This window comes from Nicrophorus vespilloides, unplaced genomic scaffold (assembly GCF_001412225.1).
Source record: "Nicrophorus vespilloides isolate i.1.1-1 unplaced genomic scaffold, Nicve_v1.0, whole genome shotgun sequence".
In the NCBI taxonomy this organism is placed as follows: Eukaryota; Metazoa; Arthropoda; class Insecta; order Coleoptera; family Silphidae; genus Nicrophorus; species Nicrophorus vespilloides.
The window spans coordinates 6,202-29,137 of NW_017096422.1; the positions used below are offsets into that span (position 1 = coordinate 6,202).

The 22,936-nt window shown below is 34.0% G+C and overlaps 1 protein-coding gene across 1 annotated transcript; it reads left to right on the forward strand.

Annotated features, from left to right (window-relative positions):
* The first annotated feature begins 3,569 nt into the window (after positions 1–3,569).
* LOC108556982 (neuropeptide CCHamide-1 receptor) lies at positions 3,570–22,936 on the forward strand. The gene is made up of 6 exons (XM_017913344.1): positions 3,570–3,723; positions 18,655–18,932; positions 20,861–21,087; positions 21,165–21,490; positions 21,568–21,809; positions 22,183–22,936. The coding sequence occupies exons 2-6, from the start codon at positions 18,745–18,747 to the stop codon at positions 22,403–22,405; spliced, it is 1,206 nt and encodes a 401-aa protein (XP_017768833.1). The 5' UTR covers positions 3,570–3,723; positions 18,655–18,744; the 3' UTR covers positions 22,406–22,936.

The following is a 22,936-nucleotide window of genomic DNA, read 5'->3' on the forward strand; positions in this document are numbered from 1 at the left end:
TACAGCAACGGCCGCAATCCATGGGTTAGGTTAGGGGGTGGCTACCCTTCCTGCGGTCGTAACGCTACACGATTAATTAACTTTCATTAGTTGATTTTACTCGAGCATCTTCTAATTATCAATATTTAATTAAATATTAAACCATTTAATTGGCTTCGATCCAACTCGTTGCTATCCGGTTTACACAAAGACCTATGCGATTGGTACAAGTACAGGTCTGCATCATCGATCATACCGATTGAAAATAAACATCCCGCAGGGTTCTTTTCATCTACGAAACACTCTCTTTTCGAGATGGATCACTTCTAATGTTACAATTCATGTTACATCGATTTCCTTCAACAATTTTCCTAATAGGACCAATTGAAAATTCATCTACACATCAGTAAAAATCCATATTTGTGTTTTTTTTTTCATATTAAACAAAAATTGCAATAATAATAACTATTAATTATTTAAATAAGATATGTAATTATTAAATGCAATCAATATAAAAATTTAAGCAATATTTTCATATATTAGTGATTTTCTCGAAATCTATAGTAGATTTCAAAAACGCTTATGAAAGCTGTATGTTTGAAGTTGATATAGTTTCATATATTTGACCATAATTCGGTTTCAAAGTTGAAAAAAAATAACTCTCGAAAAAGCAGTGTTTTCAGACGAATATGAAAATAAATAAATTTTGCTTGACTGTAATTTAATGTTTCGTTAAGGACTAGCGTTTTTTTCACAAAGGTATAAAAATATTGCCTGTAATAATACAGATCTCTACTATTCAGTAAACACGCAATCAATATAGAAAGTAAAACATTGAGTAAATATTGATTTTTTTAGCTAAAATTTGAATGAAATTTGTAGAATCCTCTTCGCGTTTAAATTTAGTTACAGCAAAGGATATTAGATGGCAGTCATGTAAAACATTGGATAACGACTGAAAATACTAAATGATTAACGCTGTATTTTAAAGTATTAAAGCTGAAATACGAGACGTCGTAAATAGTTTGTTGCACAATATAAAGTTAAAACAATTACAAATAGTTTTTAACATGCAAACCATAATAGATGCTGACTAAGTAATGAGATGTTGGAATCGTTACGTTCACATCCTTTGTTTTGTTTACCACTGATGTAAGTGTCTCCGGTTATGTAAATAATGTAAAGGCGAGTTTGGAAATTAATTTAAAAGTCTCGCGTCTCTGAAGTTTCGCGAAATAATTTAACTTTGCGAGATAGATGCGCGGTTTGCACCGGTCCACGAAGGACTCTCTTCATAATTTCCTATAGGTCCTCGTGAAATCAAGCGAAATATATGAATTGCATTAATTAGTTCTGGCAAGTAATTAAGAAGCTCGATTTCGTGGATAATTGAATCAAGGCTATGATCGATCGAAACTAGGAACAAACAAAATTAAATTAAACAAACCCAAAACAACAACAACAACAACAAGAAAAAAAAATGTAAAAGAACTTGCTTCCTCCTGAAATGATCCACTGCCTACGGTGTCGACCATGCGTGAATCCTTTGTCTTTCATACCGATAAATACGAGTGGTTATGCGTGTGCAAAGCAGAGAGAACTTGGGAAGACACATTAAATGGATCGCAGCTCAGAACGGGAACTGCAAACAATTCCAAAGATTAAGTTCATGCTGGGGGAGAGAAGGCAAACAATTCGACTTTAAAAACAAAATTCGTTTTCCGCAAAGCCAATTTCGAATTATTTTTCATAAATATTGGCGACGTCCTTTATCACAACAACAGAACAACACTTATTATCAGCGTGTTTAATTGATTTCAGTATAGTTACGCAATTTGCATGCAGCTCAATTACGCCCATGGGTGGATGCGCCGGGTCGCATTACAGAGATGCAGCGCCGTTAAAACTCTCTTGAATACTCTAATAACGCGGAATTGGTACAATCTAAATACGCTCTTTGCCTTAATTTTCAATTCTCTCTGCTCCACAGGGGTTTTAAATAAGATTAGAAAAAAAATTCTTTAGTACTCTTATTTAATAAGAAAACGTCATTTATACAGTTTTAATTATTAGATATTCTTAAGAAATTTCAAGAAAATTGCAGATAAATTTCTTGTAATATTTTTGTTTCATAAGAAATGTTATGACATTAATTGAAAATTAAATAGAATTTCTGAAATACAGAATTATTATTGAGTATAATTAAATTATTTTGAAAAAAAAAAGTACATTTGTATAAAATTGGAAAAGTGAATAGAAAAATATTATATTAAGACTGTTTCGTTGCGTCCGAATTGAAACATACGTTGTGACAACTACAAAAGTCGATACTTGTTGCTGCGGATGAGCCTTACATCACTTCACGTACGTAAGCCTAGAAGTTGAAATATCGGGAGTCTCTCCTTCGGGTTGGCTAATGTCATGGAGCTTAACTAAATTTAATCCCTGCATAATTTATTCTTTCGTCTCGAGTTGCGAAAGTCAAAGTATATTTATTTAATGGGTGTTTCAATTAAGAGGATTATAGTATTAAAAGCAAATACCAAAAAAAAAATATGATTAAGAAGAAGACAGAAAAAATAAATGACGACGAGACGAGTGAATTTAAAGAGGTACATTATGATAAAGTGATGCAAGGAACGCAAAAGAGATATTTTTTTTGTAGACATTAAATGAAGTATACTATATAACTTGAATCTATTATCAATTTTTTCAATAAACTATTAATGTAAAAATATTTTTAGTTAATTTCTGATGTATTTTGTTAAAATGTTTATATGGATAATTCACTGTATTACAGTATGAGAGATTCCGTTGAAATATTTTAATTCTGTAATTAGGGATAGGTTATAAGGAATTGAGATGTAGAGGAGGATTATTTCCGGGTAGGAAATTACTTTGCATATGCCTATTACAATAGAGCTCTAAATGAGAAGCTATGGAACCTCCTGGAAAGGTGATGGTTTTTTATTGTTCGTCTTTTTCGCTTGGATGTATTAATTACAAGTGGGGACAGAGTGCCGAGACGGTCGAATCGGTGAATAAGAAAAGGGTTTTTGTGCAAGGCTTAAAGCTTGAAGGGCTTGAAGTGATCCTTCTTGCTCCCTCAGCCAGTTTGTCACGAATATTTATTTAATTTACTTTTCTTCCCTCCCATTTCTTGTTCCAGTTTATTTATTTATTTATATTTTTTAATGGTCGCTACCCCTGCAACTCGAGGAAATTTAATTAATCCTGCACCCTCCTCAATTTAATCGCAACGTTTCCGAGATAACGCCTGTACATAGATACACATAGTTCGCGTACATCATAATGAAAGTGTTTATCGAGTTAAAAGATAATTCATCATACCGCCAAGCAAGCAATTAAAACGAAACGCGATTGGTGAGGGGAAGCTTCACCAGGATCATCAGATGTAAAGGATAAACTAAGGATAATCAGAGATAACTCTGAGATGAAGGTGGAGATGGTGAAGGAGTCCACTCCTCGGTGATGGTGGTGCGCGCCCACGTTAACAATCGGCGGCGACGCACTCCTCCGGAGTACCGAGTCCTGTTGGATGTTTTCACTTCACAACCGTCGAACTCTGAAACTGAAACACACGCACCGAAAGGTCCGGTCCGCGCGACACGCGCTTTACTTCCGCCGGATATCCGGAAACGCTCTTCTTATTAACAATTAACCGTTTTAAGTGATCAAAAAACTTTTGTTTTATCATCAAAACTATTTGGGAATTGCAAACTGGTAAGCTTTTCTTTTTGTATCTCTTCATGAAATTTTCTATGTAATTAGTAAGCGCGAACTTCGAATCAGTTTCAACACTTATTGCCAATGGAATTTCCATTCGGAAACTTCCTGGCATTCCGACGCGACGTTATTAATTCCAACAAAATTCGGCTCATCTCTTCCAAACCCACGTATCTTGAAAATTACCCAAGATAATTTCCCGGTTATTAATTGGAATTCGTAATAACTCTTCTAGTTTAATTAAACTCATTATCATAAAACTGAATTAATTTCAAATTTATATTAATTACACTAAAAAATATTTTATACCTTAAATTTATTTGTAACATTTCTATTTATTTCAATTAGATTCATTTAAAATTTCATTAAAATTAGTATAAACAAACAGATTTTCAATTAAATTTACACATTTTGCTATTTTATCTGAGCGTCCAATTTAAATTATTAATTACTAGAATAACAATTGTAAATGAAAATTTTTCACTCTCTAAAATTATATCAATAAATAGAATTAAATAAAACAACGCTTTTACTGTATTTTCTTTATATAAGTGCACATTAATTAAATTTTATAAATAATAATTAAAAGAAATAGTGATTAGTTAATTATTAATTCAATTTTCAATTCAAAAACGAAAATAATTAAAAAAGATATTTTCAATAAATTTATTGATTCTGACAGTATTTATATATAATAATCAAATTTAATTTTATATTGTAATTTTCCAAAACTATTTCTGTATTGGATTGCAAATGGATTTTGTTTTGTTGCTTCAATGTTATATAAGAGACTTGTAAATTTTCACAATATTAATATTAGTTTTGCTCGAAATTTCTTATAAATTATAATATCTCTCTTACTTGCTTACATAATCAATTTTACTAAAATATCATATTTCAATTTGTTCCCGCATTTTAGTGAATACTAAACTAAATATTGATTATGTGCATCTAATAAATAATGTATGTATTACAAATATGGTTATGCACTTGTACAAGTAAATTTGAAATTAATGTGAATTGATTATATAAATGTGTTGGACAATGGTTTGTTAATGCACAATCGGTAAATCGATTCACTTTGAAGCTGCAAAATGTTATAGTTTTTATTGACTTGTTAATCGAAAACCGCAGACGAAGAATTAAATAACGATTAAACAGGCGCCTCGACAGAAAACGGAAACAATTAGAATAATATCTTTATTCAAGGTCAAACAAATAAATTTATTTTTTTTTTGTTTTAATAAATAAACAATTAAAATCTGATTATTTAGGGCAATTTTTTTTTTACGAATAAAAAGAAAGCTTAGATATTTTAGATTATCCGCCTAAGGCGGATCATAAAGATTAAAAGCGTCGATTTTGTTTATGCTATTTCATAAGTCTAAGTTATTTATATTTTTAGTCTATTTGTAGGTTTTATGATGACATCTTTATAGTAAATTTAAGTAAATGAAATGATGCACTTTTCAATGAAACTAGAAATGTCGATATATCATAGAAGCTTTCATTGACAGCGCCTCTTAAAAATTATGCAATTTCAATCCACTTATTCGTTGAATCAAAAGTGATGAAAACAAATGGTGTTTCGACGGGGCGCGATGAATATTATATAATCGAAAAAATAGACGTTCCGTGCATTTTTACGACTGCCCTACATACGTCTGCAGACGATAATGTATGGCCTTAGGCCTTAAAGGAATGCGCATAAACAATGCACAAAAGAAGTATAAAAAAAAATTTGTCGACTCAAATTGTTCATCGCAGTCATAAAAGACAATCGCTTAGGTGCATCAAGCGGAGCTATTAGAGGTATTAACTCTCCGTTACTCGCACGGTATTTCGTAACATCGTTACACGCGTAGCGTCTGAGAAACGCCGTTAAATATAATAATCTTTCCAGTTTTAAAAGTTACTCTCGGTATGGCGTCTCGCAGATGCCGAGCGAGTAGCGAAGTGTTAAAAACAGGTAATTCCAAGTTCAATTATTTGAATAAAAGACTATTGATTAGGTGCATCAATCGGAGCTATTAGAGGTATTAACTCTATGTTAGTCGCACGGCATTTCGTAACATCGTTACACGCGTAGCGTCTGAGAAACGCCGTTAAATATAATAATCTTTCCAGTTTTAAAAGTAACCCTTGTTGTGGCGTCTCGCAATTGCCGCGCGAGTAACAAAGTATTAAAAACAGGTGATTCCAAGTTCAATCATTTGAATAAAAGACTATTATGTGCATCAATCGAAGTTATTACATGTATTAACCCTCCGTTACTCGCACGGCATATTGTAACATCGTTCCTCGCGTAGTGTCTGAGAAACGCCGTTAAATACAATAATCTTTCCAGTTTTACAAGTTACCCTTGTTGTGGCGTCTCGCAAATGCCGCGCGAGTAACAAAGTGTTAAAAACAGGTGATTCCAAGTTCAATCATTTGAATAAAAGACTATTGATTATGTGCATCAATCGGAGCTATTAGATGTATTAACCCTCCGTTACTCGCACGGCATATCGTAACATCGTTCCTCGCGTAGTGTCTGAGAATCCTTTGAATGAATCCTTTTTTTCTTTTTCTATTTACAAGAAGCTCGTAGTTTTAGCATATGTTTTTGGGAAAAACTATGACAGCTATAAAATGTATATACGTCCGGTCGCAAATTTCCGCAACTTACGGCTGAGTTCATGCAAATTGAAAATCGATTTCGATTATTAATAGCGCAAAAGTAGAAACCTCCTCGTTACGTTATTATTAAATGTCCATAAATGATGGAAAATAACTTTGATAATGAATTGCTATTTTAATATATTATTATCCATCAATGAACACAAAACATCGACGTCCCAGGTCATTCAACAACATAATACGTAATCGATTCAAATAATTTTTATTGAGAGCAATCTATAAAATAATTCAAAACATTTAATTAAATTTGTTACTCGCGCTGTGTTTGAGAAACTCCGTCAAATATAACGTTAGTGATTCATTTATAGAAATAATTATACAAGAGAACAAAAAATAAAAGATAAAAGGTTTATTTTATAAAAATACAAAAAAAAAACTATAATTGAAGTAAAAATTGAAAATGCACAAATTTTACTAAAAATAGATATTTTATTTACAGAATAAAAATTTGTTTTTTTTATTCATGAAATAATTGTATGAATTATTAAAATTATTTGAATACTCAACTTCCTCATCGATCACAAATTTATAATGTAAATTTTTATAATCCTTTGATGTTCTGATTCTATTATTCCTTCCGATCCTTGATTGTGCCTTATTCATCCTATTGTAATAATCAAATTTTTAACTGAAAAAAATTACTTTAATCCAAAACTTGTTCGATTATTTCGTAAGATATTTTATTGTTGTTTATTATAATTTCGCATTACATAAAGATTATTTTTGTAATTATAAAATGGTTATACTGGAAATTTATGTTTAAAAAAAAACAAACTTTTCCAATTTTCATTACATCTAAATCCGTTTTGTTCCGGAATAAAGGCTCATCAACATCGTTGTGCTCAATTATGTAAGGGAACTAAATATGAAGTGAAGCAGGACAACGTCGCCGTCGGATTCGGTGCGACAAACAAAAAAAAAATAATGACCGGAATCCAGTTATGCAACAACGGAAAGTTTTAAGCGGATGATTAAAAGAAGTTACTGTCAGATACACGTTTCTTCTCGGTCGACCAACCAATTGCTGGTGATTAATTATCATCACGTTAATGGAATGCCAGGATGATCCACCTAATTGATGGTTCCGCATTCCTCCTGAGGTCATTAAAAGGACTGTCATCCCAGGTGCATCCTTCCGATCGATACCTCAATGATAATAATACAATTTATGCATACAGCAGCAACACGCTAATAAGCATATTTAACTTCGAGATGCACTTCAGGGCTGTATCGACCCTTAACATAATCATCTAACTAAGTTACCAGTATAATTCAACAGATAACTTTAAAGTCAACTACAGTTTCTATTTGAAGACAAGTTTCTATTAGTAAGATTTGTAACGTAGCTAATTTGACACTTTAACTAAAAGATATAATCTATATCCAATATGCGGATGATCATAGGTACCGAAAAATAATTTGCCTAGTGGCTCCAATTATCCTTAATTCGCCACTGTATATAATACAGGTATCTCCCGACTTAAGCACTTCTTCTGTCCCAAAGGGTTGTTCGTAAGTCGAATTTGTTCGTAAGTCGGGGGAATTTCAAAATATACTTATCTTACAACACTTTATCATGACTTTTACTTTAATATATGTTAAATTCCGTATTGACATACTTTTCAATGTAGACATCACAATTATTTAATAAAAAAACAACAAAAGAAACAAATTCAACAACACAGATAGTGCATTTTCCAAAATTATTATATTTTATTAAAGAATCCTTGTAATAAGTTAGAACTTGTAAAATTTTGTTAGTAAGTCCGGGAGATTGTAAGTTGGAGATACCTGTATTCCAAAAAAGTGTCATCTTGCAAGCAACGCATTTACATCGCCAATTTGCAACTAACAAGCGGTTAAATTAACGATCTTAATAACAATTATGACTAATTAATGTTATCCTTGAATTTGCATACAGTAAACATAGCGGTACTTCCTGATGCAATAAATTTGATCGTTTTTAATTAAACGCACCGCCGCAATATCGCAAAACCGAAAGAGAAACAATAACAATAATAGAGCACAGATTAGATTATGATTTTTCTTGTTTCCGTTATCAGCGAATTTAACTATATAACGTAGAGTTACTGGTATAAAAATTGAAGAGATTATGTTAGGATTAATTTAATCTTTTCGATAGTTTATTTTCATTGTTGCATAAAAATAAATATGAATATAAACTGGATTGTAAAGATGAATGAGGTCTTGTAATGAGACCAAGAAGAAAATGTAGTTCAAAGTAGAACTGATTTTCTTAAACCAAAGACGTGTTTGTGTTATTATAACGAGTCGAGTTTCTGTGGATGCGCGGATGAAAAATGAGCTGGTTTTGCGGCTAAATTAATCGGAAAATTACTCGGCGGGAGAAATGTGGAAAAGAGGAAGGAAGAAATCCATGAGACATGCATGTAATTTAGATTATAAAGAAAAAGGAGCAAGGACAAACAGTTTTCTCATTGCCTGAATAAGGGAATTTGTACTGAAATATCTTATTGAAGCCATTGTTAAAATTTTTGAAACGGAGGTTTAACATGTTAACTCATTGGATTCTAGTAACTCAATATTACTTAGCTTTGTGAAACTTTACATTTTCCATTATTATGTCGGGAGCTAAAAAAGAAGAGACACAACGATGTGGCTGTAACCGTAACATTAGGAGCCGACAACTGTAGGCCAACCGCATGCCCATCTAAAAGCTATTAACCTAACCACTAGGTACCACGAATTTCCTATAATCTAAACATGATTGCGCAATCTTGTTACGATGCACGGACCCAAATCCCTTGGTTACGCGAATGTGGAGCGCCTGGTTCGATCGTGATATCCATTCATATTTAGAACATGATACATGTTAGACCAGATTCAGTTACGTACATATAAAAATGAACATATAGAAATGCACTTCTTCTGCAGGAGACATCAAAACAACAAACACCAAAAAAAATAAATATTTCAGAAAGATTTCGATTTTCTAAACATATATTTATGTGTGACAATTAAATAATGAATAAGTAATTAACATAAAAAATACACCTTTTAAAAATAATATTAAAGGTCTATAATTTGTAATGAACTTTTAACTCGATTTGACTGGAATCTCTGCACAAAAGTGCCAATCTCAATTTGTTATACTTAGCTACACTAAATTTGTTGTCACTAGGATCAAGGAAAGGGTTAAGTACAGAGTGCTTTTACTTGTTAAAAACGAAGTATTAGTGATTCATTATTTACTTGTATGCGAGATGGCGCTTCAATGAATTCCGATTGATTCAATTATATAACTTCTAAAATTGCATTTACTAAAATTACAATGCTCTCAGGGTAGCTTAAATGACAGCGTTAAGGGTAGCAGCAGATACACAGACAAAGGGAATTGTGGAATCTCAGAGCATCAATATACTAAAGTTAATCTACAAGACGACAGCCAACCAACAAATTACAAAAAAATTACTATTACATAATAAGAAAAAAAATATATACTTAACATTCTCGATTTGCTATTTGAAATAGCAACAAATGAAAATAATAACAATCTAATTCTTCTTTTACGCAACATTTGCTTGTGAAAACTTTTTGAGAGCAAACACACTTAAAAATGCAATTAGAACCCGTTGCCGGAATGTCCGAGCCTCGAAGTCACGGGATCCATCATCATCATTTTTCCATTCATCTGTACACATTTTTATTTTTCCATCATATCCGAGGATTTGAATACCCCTGGCGAAACGTGCCGGCAATAAATAGTTGTTTTAATTAAGCGCGCGCATATGGAATAATTAAGTAATTATAAAACTCCATGGAAATGGTCTTTTCCACAATATATATATATTTTTTTTAATTTATTACGTTCGTTGTTTTCATTTGTTGAGGTCAGAAGGGAGATCAAATTGTATAAATTTAATTAGATTTTATTAGGCGGGATGAAATGATCTCTGCGGATGCCCTAGCAATGTTTCTGCGGTTTCCAAGGACTGTTTAGTATAATTAACACTTAGTTTGGCTAACTTTATAACGGCCTTCTCTACGTTTCGAAATACATCTCTATCTCTCTCTACGTGTCCAGAACTTTGCATTTGTTAGTTGTCATTGAAATTTATGCACCGCTACACGTATTGGCGGGCAAATTTGGATTGATTAATGTTTTACTGCGGGTTTTGCAACTGCTTTATTAGCGTACATGCACAAAGGACTAAATGCGCCGTGACAGACTAGATGGGTGCAAACATGCCGAGGCTTTTGCTCTGTGCTGTTGTTTTTTAACTTGCTTTTTTTCGTCCTTTTCAACAACAAAAAAACGTATCTGAAAGGGGAGGTGTAAAGGAAATCGCTCTATCCGAGGCTCGTCAACAATATTCACCCCCTAGACAAACACAAACACGCTCGAGGACCACTCCTCGGCTCCGAAAGATTCCACAATGCCTACTTGACACAAAATCATATAATTAGAATGTTTGATTAAGCAGAGAAGTCGAACGAAGGAGAAGTCGGAAAACACATTAGCCATCGGAATATTCCATTATTAATCCACCAATAATGATAGCAATCGATCAGCACGGTAATTTGAAGAGCTATTTACATTCGCGAACGACTTCCAATTGTCGTCAAAATATACCCTGGGAGGGAGGTCTGTTTCTTTTATTCCGAACCACCCTTAGGAAGAGGGACGACAAGGGAAAAAAAGCCAGCATTAATCCCCGTCTCCGGTTTCATTATATTTTCATTAAACCATCCCTGGGAGGAGAAATAAAAATAAAGTAAAACCCGTTTATATCACTTAAAGCTTAAAACTAATTACTCCTCGTCTCGGATGAATCTATGATTTTCGCGCGGCTATAGGAAAATAACGGTGTTTGCTCTAGGCGATCGTAAAACTCGTACAGCAATTGTTATCCACTTTCCATAGAAACATTTGCAACCAATTAGTGGCTCCTCTCTAACTAGCAATAATCCCTACAAATGGTCCCCGACTAAAAGTCCAATTATTTACACTAAAAACCAAATGTTCTGCTCTGTCTCTCGTCGCTATCTGCGAATGTTCCCGAAATGGATGCAGATAGTGATGGTACCTCGGGGCGATTGGTTTCCACGATACCGCATCATGATTGAATTGCTGCTGTTGGGCTGAAAATATGCCGAATTGCTAATCCGTGCGCCAGGTGATTGATGCATGCATTACAGACAGATAATTGTAACAATTGTCGATTAATCAACATGACACCTGTCTCTAACGCCGGGATACAGCTACGAGATCAAAGGGTTTTGTTTTTTTGTTTGTTCTTTCTTTTTTCTCGTTTCGCCGCCCCCGCATCGGGCGCCAAATCTCACTTGGCTTGCTACGGAACGCCTGTGGGTAGCATTCATTAAGAAAACATGTCGCTTATGCAGTCAATACAGTGGATACCTCCATCCTATTATCCAAGTTCTGCTTTAAACCGAATCCTTTGTCCACTACAAAATAATAATCATATTTTACAATATTGTATAACTACAGTGGAATCTCGCAAAATGAATTGTAAAAAAAATTACTCGCTTAATGGGCGATACTTCGCATAACGAGTGACTATAAGAAAAGAAGTCCGGGATTGCGCGTTTCCTACATCATTTTTAAAACTAATGTACACATATTATGTGTATTTTTGAATTTGTTTCGAGTAAAAATTCAGAAGTTTGTGAACTAATTAAACTCATTAAACGAGGTTCCACTGTATATAATTTTGCTTTGTTTAACAGTAAATATTTAAAAGAACATTTGGAATGAATTTAATTGGAATGAAGAGTATAAATTCACGTATAAAAATAATTCTTTTTTTTTTTAATTATTTTATCTGTATGAATATAAATTGAAAAAATATTATTTTATCGAATAAAAATTTATTTGAATTAATTAAAATACAGAAAATTTTTAATTAAGTTAAAAAAAACTTGAAATATATAACGAGTTGTTTATTGAAAATTCTGTAATTAACCGAGATAACTAGGGTTTTTCATTTTTATAAAAACGTAAAAGCCCGAGAACTCTCATATTATGAATACTTTCTTTTTATCACATTCTACTTATTTACAAATGTGGTCACAAGAGAGCTACTACTGCTACACTATTACTGTTTGCAAGAACTGTGTAAAAGATATTATATTCTAGTCTATCGAAATCCCGACATTCGAAATCCCGACTATATCAAAATATCGACAACCATAATCCCAACTGTATCAGAATCTCGACAACCATCATCCCGACTATATCAAAATCCGGACTATATCGAAAATTTTTACAATAACATTTTATTATTAATAACTATAAATTATTATTAATTTATTTGATTTTGTTGAATTATTCATAATAAAGCTTAACATTGAAATGAAATAATCTCAAATACAATTAGATTATTAATTGTTATTATTTATTATTAATAACAATTTAAAAGTCACTATTGTCCGGAATAATTTAAAAATGTTATTGTAGACATTTTCGATATAGTTGGGATTATAGTTGTCGGGATTTTGATATAGTCGGTATTATGGTTGTCGGGATTTCCATACAGTCGGCATTTCAAACGTCGAGATTTCTTATGTCGGGGATTTGATTGGCGGTATTTCGGTTGTCGGGCTTGCGATTGCTACCGGATAATACCAGTCAGCCACAACCAAAGTTAAACAAAATCTGGTCCATTTTAGAATATTCAAAATTCAAAAATCTTTGCATTCCAGAGAAATATATTGCCATACGAGTATACTCGTGATTTTAATATAACCTCCTTTCAATATTATGTAATCATCCTTTACATTAGTGAAATTACTGTTTGCAATAATCTATATTCATAATAAAGGTTGAAATTCAGCAATAAAAAAAAATATGGACAATTGTTAATTTTTTATTTTAACTTATATTTTTCTTAAATAACAATTATCAATTATATTCTTAATAATTAATAAATTAATTAATTAAATTGAGTTCACAGCTACATTAACGAAATACATACAATAAAGTTGTATAGTTGAATATTTATGTCTAGTCTAATTGTAATTACATTTGCATTGATTTGTTAATGCATTGAACTAAATTATATAAACGATAAGTAGAATTAGTAAGCTAGATTAATGCAAATACAGAAGTGTAAACATGAATAAAAGAAAAGTAAACTTACCTAACCTCTACCAAGTAAAAGATAACGGTCTAAATAAGAAAATTCTACTTTGATTACTTTTCGTTGAGTTTTAATCGTGCAATATTTATATTGAAATGAGGCTAGTCGATCGGGGAGGTTCTTCTCTCCATTTACTCTCGATTACGGAACATCCTCAAATATGGTTTCAGTTCAAAGCCGCAGCAGCTCCAATTTACGAATAATATAATGGTACAATATTTACGATAAATATTGACTACGTGCTGCATCTGCAAACACAACGAATGGTGTCTAATTATACAGCAAAGATATATATTAGTGAGTGCGTAGTAATTTTATGATATTTACTCAATTCAATAAACAGAATAAGCCAGATTAAAATGGTCAACGCAGTATCACCGGGGCGACCAGCAGCGCGACTTCATCCCGATTCGAGAAGATAAACAACGTATATAAAAAGGAAAAAAAAATCCATCTATATATCATCATAGAAACGCGAGTGTTTGCGTGCTTTTTGCTACTATTTTTATATAAATATATTTTGATCTCAAGACTCTGCCTCTCTTGTTTGTAATTTTTTCAAATTGATGGTGGAGCTGTAATTTCGTGCCTGAAATAAGTTCAAACAGGATTGGAACAATATTATTGGCTTTCGTGTTTGCCTCGTGAAATATTTGGTTTGTTAATGGCTGCTGCCAGGATACATTTGTTTATGGAATCATCTCATACTGACATGAAATATTGAGCAATCTGCGTGAAATTTCATACTGTAAGGTACGTGGAGCCTTCTTCATTACCGAAATCTAGATTCGATTTTATGCTTGACTTTGACTTCCTGTTTTTCGTTCGTAATTTATAACAAATCGATACTCTCCCTTAAAACGCGTATGCGGTTGACAAACCTTTTGTTGGAGCGTGTGTGCTTTGTACTTAGGCTTAAGTCGTTCGTAATTGCATTTGGTGTAAGGGCGTAGACCATCATATCATGTGCGACACGAGTTCCCTTCATAATCAATGCGTCGTCTTCAATTAAGTTATCATAATAATTGCGCTTGTATGCAAAGTGGATGTAACTCCATTTCAGCTGCTCTCCGCGATTCCCTTTTCCTTAACGAGCATTATCATCACTTAGGTCCTTGTACCTTGACGAAAGCGTTTCCACATCCGATCAGAACATTGATGTGCGCGGATAGTTTATCAAATGGACCGCGAAGGATAAGGAAAACTGCTACCGCCTCCGCGAATTACATAATTCGATCACTCACGCGTTTGTCACTCCGATGTTTGATGATACGTTTAGCAGGGGATCAACTTGTTGTTAAAATAAGTCAATGACTCTGGGCGACCTTCGATCGGACAACAACAAAATATGTTTCCACACTTTTCCCTGTTAACCGTCGGTTAATGTAATCGCTGCTCAAATCCCAAATACGTGAAGGGTTTTAGGGCTTCAATTTCGAAGCTCACACAGTTAATAGTAATAGTGCAAACCAAACATTTCTCTCTCTCTCATATATATATATATATATATAATATATAATAAATTTGTAGTTAAAGTTATAAATGCGGCACAAACATTTGCATATTTAATATTTGATAAATCCATTTGATGTCTCCCTATTATTTGCACAAAACCGCAAACAAACACGAACTCGAAATGCAAACACGCCGATTGTACTTAAATAATTATCATTAATAGAACGCAGCACGGCGCGTCTGTGAGGTGTCGCGATTACGTAACGTTAGAGAAGAGAAGAAAAAAAAAGGAATAGATAGATAAATAAATAAATAGATGTAACTGATTGCGCCCTTCATAAACAATGCATTAATTACGGGCGTGTGCCTCTGAAACAAACCATGCATATGACGCGGAGAGCCCTTGCACAACATTTGCAGGCATTCCTCTCGCATTCCAAATCACCTGCAAATTTATAGCCGTTCCTCTCGTCTCGCCATCCAACGCAATCTCCATCATCCAACTCTCTCCTCCACCTCGGTCCTATTTCTCTTTCTCTTTCACTCTTTTCTCTTCGCAAACATAATTACAGAAACGGCGGCAAGGACGACACAAATATTCCCCCCAAGATATATTTAGCCTGATCGATCCTGAATTGCAAGATTCATCGGTAAAAACCTACATTCCAGTCTCGCAATTTACGAATTCTGGTATTACTAAAAAAAATGTATTTTATATAATTATTTGATACAATAAAATGAATAATTCATAAACTAATAAATGCATCAAAATTAAAAAAAATATATTTATATATATATGAATAATTTACTTTTTGTTTTATTTAAAAACTATTGAAGATGATGAATAAGTTATAAATTTATCATTTACAATTAGTTCACTTGAAAGATGTTTCCTGGAAACTACTAGAAACTTTACAGATAGCAAATGAAGGTACGTAAAGCAATCAAGTGAAGTTATGCATTTCCGCACGGTGTCTTAATGAAAGATACTGAAATGCATTAAGGATCATATTCATGCAATTGCAAATTTGGATACGGAACTTCAGTCGTTCGCATAATCCGCAGCCCCGATGGCTCAACAAAGTGATATTTATGTTGAAGCCTACGTGGTTCTCTCTCTACCAAAGGCACGGAAATGGTGGTAATTTATTTCAATCTAAAATTAACTCGGCCAGTTTATGTAATGCAGCGAATTCGAAACAACTTTTGTCGAGTTCTCAGCTCTGTTTTAAAGTGATCCCAACCAACCCTTCCTGCTTTTACTACAAATAACCGCAACTTGTACAACCAAGTACATATACATGTACGCGTTGCATTTATTTAATGGCCGCATTCATCATTCCACCCACAATACGTTTTCTAGTTAGATATTCGAAACTTCGCTAACAAAATTATACTTTTTGATAAAAATTATTTTCCCATTTAATTATATCATATTTTAAAATTATTATTTTTTTAAAAAGTTTCCACTTATATTTACAACTGTCTCTGCAATACAATTCCAGTCATTTTAAGTTCTTGTCGTATTTCTTTAGGTGAGTGATGCGAATGTACTCTCATATAGGTCAACAAGATTTATTTCCAAGTTCTTTTAGAAATATTCTTCGCTGACATTTCGTTGTCACTAACTTCCTCAAATTGTGGCTCGGTCATGGAATCAACTCATCATTCTTCATATAATCTCAACCTTTTAACTTCTACATCAGAACAATATATAGTTGTATTGGATAAAAGGACAATATATAGATCTTTTATCCCGAACAGATTGGGACAAATTCTAAGCTTCTTTGATGGCACATGTAATGAAATGAGTAAAAATATATATTGTATATAATTTGTTATTTACTTATACTTTATTATTGTAAGGATCAATAGCCTTGGCATTGATGGATAGTTAAGTAGAAAAAATAAATAAAAATTTTAAATTAGTAAAAATCAAGTATGTTTGTAATGATTACAAAAATCAAAATACAATGCTTAGCTTGAGAGCTGCAATTAGTAGACAATACGGTGTTTTCCTTTGATTCTAGACGCTTTTGTTAACGAAACGGAAGATGGATCCGCCGGTTAGGAATCGGTAGAAAGCGGGAATAAAATAACTAAGGACTTGCTAGTGCTGGAGAGAGAGAGAAAGAAAAAAGGGAGAAACGCTAAGTGGATTTAATAAAGTGCGATGGAATCGTGCTAAAAATTGGATCTCATTGTGTGAGAAGGATTTGCTGGAAGTCCTGCCATTCCCGATTTTGATCGAATGCCCGGTCAAGATCATCCGATAAAACCGTCAATTTAAATCATCGAATTGATGTACCTCCCTAGCTGAACACAGAAAACAGGACGAACATCGCTCGTTCAAGGACTGTAATAATCAAACCGTTCTACGCTCGATGCAAATTTTCAGCCAACCCTTATTTACCAAAAGAAAACACGGCGTTTCCTTAAAGACGAACGAAATAAAAAAAAAAGCGATAATTTTTGTTGTTCGGAATAATTCCATTCCAAATGTATGCGAATCGATGGGGGTGGTTTGCTTGCTGCTAATATTTACGACTTTGCTGAACCAGCAAAGAGAGGAATTAAAACAATAAGCGTTGATACTTTCAATTCGACTAAGCACGCGCTTCATTCATTACGCCCCATTAATAATGGACGAGTCAATTTGTTTATTAGAATTTCTATGAAATGGTTATGGGATCGATATGCATTGTCGCAAGGACTATTAAATCAAAAATATTTTACACCCATTATCATCCTTCCTTAAAGCTTATCCTTGACTGATTATTTGCACCATTAAATATCTATGAAATACAACAATTACTTGATAATTGAAATTCAATTAAATTTGTAGAGTAATATTTACAATATTCAAATTAACACTAATAATTGAAATACAAAAATGCACATAATACAAGTTTTAAAAATGATGTAGCAGGTGAGCAATCCGGGATTTCTCTTCTCATCGTCACTCGTTATGCGAAACGTCGCTCGTTAAGCGATTCATTTTTCTCGTTATGCGAGGTTCCACTGTATATTAATGTATATTGATTTGATGAAAGAAGGTGTATGGATTTCGTAAAGTCTATTTCTCCTTAAGCTCAAAAGCGTATATAAAGACATAAGCAATAAGCAAAAGGAAATCGAATGCGATTTCGAAGTTGGTAGGGGAGAAGCGAGAAGAAAAGCATTTATCCTGACATATCTTCAGCACGTAAAGAAAAATTGTGGAAAGCCGTAGGAATACAAAAATTCGCTTACATATTTTTTCGTTTACATCCACCTCGCAACATCCAAACTACATTGAAGTAACGCGTGTTATGTAATTCCATAAGTCAGAATTATATAGATTGGTTTTCACTGAAGAAAGAGATTTTTGAGTTTTCCTCGTATATTTCCGGACGAACTCGATGTCGGTTTGATAGTAAATAGTCTCATAATGTTGAAGGTCTGGAGATCCTTTGACGGTCCAATATAAATAAATCGGAACGTAAAATGTGAGAGGCTCGATGATGTACAGAAGCAGGTGGGAGAGAGGGGATCAGGGATCAGAGTAAATGGCCTTATCGGAAGTTTTGTTTTTATTATCCTACCTGGACTCGGTGTAAACAAAAATGTTACTGATGTACGCTTATTTTTTACTTATTTTTTTCAGGTTTACTATACAAATTTAGTTGAGGAGCGAAGGCCGACCGCAATGGTTAGCTCCGATCTCATGAAATAGTGGTCCTGGTCAAGCGAAAACATGAATACCACCGAAGAGTACGACAACTGCAGCAATATCTCCGAGCCATATACGCCCACTGAACAAAGGATCGATTCATACGTGGTGCCCATAGTCTTTCTCCTGATCTTCATCATCGGAGTATTAGGAAATGGTACCCTTTGTGTCATCTTTCTCAGGCACAGAACCATGCGAAACGTTCCCAACACGTAAGTGCAGTTTCGAAACTAACCATTGAATTACGCCCATTTTGACACTCCAGTATTTCTTCATAACGACCGGAATTAACGTATGGCGCAATCCCGGATCGTGATTAAACCGCGTCACCGGAAAATTTATTTCCACCCTTTGACCTCCCTTCCGGTGCAAAGTAACCTAAAACAAACGCAACAACGCGAAATTCATGCACTAATAATTTTTGATATTCCCATATCAAACAAACCAGCAATAAATGTCACGTAAATTTGCGAAAGTAATATGCAACTACATTTTGTCTCCTCTATTTCAGAACTGTGTCACAAAAAAAATAAATATCATGTTTAGCAAAATCATAATAACACGAATTGATAATTCATATAAATCAATAATAACGAGGAAAGAAGTGTAAAAAATGAGATAGAAACAACTTGAAACTATTTTTACTCAAAGAAAATAATTATCGGTTCGATTAAGTTCAGATGTACATTCGCAAAGCGAAATAGAAACGAATCCATTTCCAGGCTTAAGGAAATTTCCCTCGACGGTTTTGCTCCTTCAATGCCAAAATAACTCACGACACTTTTTATCGAGTTCCCGCTAAAGTCTAAGCCAAACACGGACGCAGTGAAATGGTTGTTTGGTTAAGCTAGGCGAAATTCGTCTAATAAATAAATACGCGATGGACGGAGAAGGTAAATGCTGGTTCTCTTTATAACAAAAAAAAAAAGAATAACTCAAACGAGTTATTTCGTATCGTCGCATTCCGTTTCTGGATCCAACCCAAGTTTGTCACATTATAAATTTAAACAATGTATCGTAATTATATGGAAACAACACGATAAAAGTAAAACGATACTAAAATATACAATGAATCCTTGATTAAAACGCAATTATAATCATATTTTATATTCCATTTGAAGTGTTTCACTGACAAAATACCTGTCCACTTGGATGTTAAAAAATAAGTTGAGTCCAATGTTCAACTTCTTTTCTTAATTAGTTTTTTGATACGTTGGGTAATTAATTAAAAAAGTTTCGAACGAGGTGTGAAAGAATGTCTGTCGCTTTTAGTTGGAATTCTCCGGATAAATATATTTTTTTCCAATTCTTTGTTATATCGGATACTTCTGAGTTTGTGCATCTTCAATGTAGTTTTGAACATCGAAGGAAAAAAACGTTAAACATCTTATTTATAAGTTTATTTTAATTAATTGTTTTCTTAGAACCATATAATTTCTAGATTTTATGCAAATTTAAATTGGAAATTTGACTTTAAAAATAAAACAAAATTGTGTACGTTTCCGTTAATTTGTTTGTAGTTTATAAATCAGTTTCGAGTGCAGCGAGAAAGCTAATTCATCATGCACGAAATCACTGACCCAATTCATCATATTTTGACTTAACCCAATTTGCATCCCTCTACTCGCTTTGCAACAAGTATATAGTAAGGATGTGGCCAGATGAGTTCGTAGTTGAAATTGGTCCGTTTGTCGTTTCTTTCTCATCCGTCGGCATTAATTCCAATTAATATTCCACAAAAATTAGTTCGGCAAACTTCCCGAAATATACAAGCCGTGATGAGCTGTGGTGACTTTGACGACGAAACAGCTTACGTGGCGCAAACAACATCCCTAGGGAACGATTCCTGCTCCACATATCGCCTCCATAAGCATCCCTGATTAAAGCGCTTTAAACTTTTCCATTTCGCCCTCCTCAAAATACACGATCTCATTTAAACATTAAAGAAACACAAATAAAATAATCTCCTTACATTCTTAGTGGATATCCTCCAAAATAAAATTACATCTTTCATATAAAATATTATTTCAATATATGTTATTACGTGATCAGTTTGATGTCTTAAGTTAATAAGATTCGAACTGATGTTTTTAGTAAATCCAGTGCGTTTATGTTATGAAATGCGTATGTTGTATTTCAGTTATATATTGTCGCTCTCAATGGCAGACCTCCTGGTTATAATAACATGCGTACCATTTACATCCATCATCTACACGACGGATAATTGGCCGTGGGGAGAGTTGATGTGTAAATTATCGGAAACCGTGAAGGACATCTCGATTGGGGTGTCGATATTCACATTGACAGCGCTTTCGGCGAATCGATTCTTTGCCATCGTTGATCCACTCAAGAAGCTGCACGCAACAGGTATAAATAATTGCGTAATGAATGAGTATTGCGAAGGTGGGATGCGTTGAGGGCAGCGGAGATGTTGTGATTCGCAGGTGGCAGCAAGAAGGCCAGTCGTGTTACCGTCGGGATAGCCATATCCATATGGATAATTTCCATCATCTGCGCGATTCCATCCGCTTTGGGCTCCTACCTGATGGTCGTCACCGACAAGACTGGATGCATCCAGGTGATGGTCTGCTACCCGTTCCCCGATTACTGGCTGAACAACACCTATCCACAAGTGATTGTCTTGTCTAAGTTCCTCTTCCTCTACATCGCGCCACTCCTAGTCATCGGGATTTTTTACATGAGCATGGCCAACCATTTGATCATCAGCACTAAGAACGTCCCAGGGGAGCTGCAGGGAACTCAGCGCCAGGTAATCGAAACCAGTCTATTAACGAACCCTACTAAGTGAAAAACGAAGTCGATCATCTATCACCCGTTTGCTTTCAGATAAAAGCCCGCAAAAAGGTTGCCATCACCGTATTAATTTTCGTCATGGTCTTCGCTGTCTGTCTGCTGCCCTACCACATATTCATGCTAATGTTCTACTTCTACCCGAACTTCCATGACATTTACAATATCTACTGGCATACCTTTCGCATCGTCGGCTTCTGCCTCTGCTACATCAACTCCTGCGCCAACCCCGTGGCCCTGTATTGCGTCAGCGGTGCTTTCCGTAAGCATTTCAATAGGTATGTACCACCAAATCGATTATGATTATACCTATTACCTCAGTCCAAATACCTCATTTATAAATATTTATTCCCTGATACCAAAAATAAAACAATTACGAAGCAATCACGCGAAGAAGTAGTCTCATACCTATATTCAGTCTCAGCAAACACGTGGAATTAAAATTCAGAACGTCTGCCACGTGTTCGAAACAAGTTTATAAGACTAACACGTTGTGCACGCGCCTCAGGCCGAATTGAGTAACACTGTTATACATATATTGTAAATTTAGGATGCACGACAAGACGACAGATGCGGACTCGGCAAAAATGTATCACGTTTCATTGTACGGATCCGGGGTATATGTTTGTAATAGACTTGCATTTCCACCAGGTATTTGCTGTGCATTAAGCCAAAGAGGAATCGCTGCGACACGTGCCAAGGACACCACGCGACGACCATGTCGATGGTTTCCACCAACAAACGCAAGCAGTCCTTGTGCAACCGCAAAGGACGACCGACTTCGATAAACAAGAGGCAGGACCTTTTGATAGGACACGAGACCTCCATCACGCTGCTAGGGAACGGCAACAAACATGCCTGCAGCAAAATGTAAACGGGCAACCAAAAAAAAAAAATTATTTTTTTAAACATCCACCTCTCTCATAATTGGTTAACTTTACCGCTTTTTGATCGCTCAAAACGCTCACGTAAGAGGAATTCAAAGGATTACATGTTTATACTCCAATAATTCACTTTTTCTCCCACGCAATTAACGAGAAAATATACACGTTGATGTAATCGTATTCAGTATTATCCCTTTTTAATCACCGTACTTTCTTTTTTTAATTATTTTATTAAAACAATATTTATTACTTTGCATTGCGTAACCTAATCGTTATCAATTGTTTTATAACTTGTTTTTCACATAATATACTAGTCACAATACTTAAGCATAACAAAGAAAATAGCAGGTAGAATATATCTCCAGTAATAATATGTAATAAGTACATTAAGACGATTACTTGTCAAGTAGCTGCAGACGTCACTTGACAAATTACGTAACAGATATGTGTTTAGAATATAACGATTTTGTTTTCAGAAATTTTCGGCTTGATCATAAGAGTGTATATAATATGTAATCTAA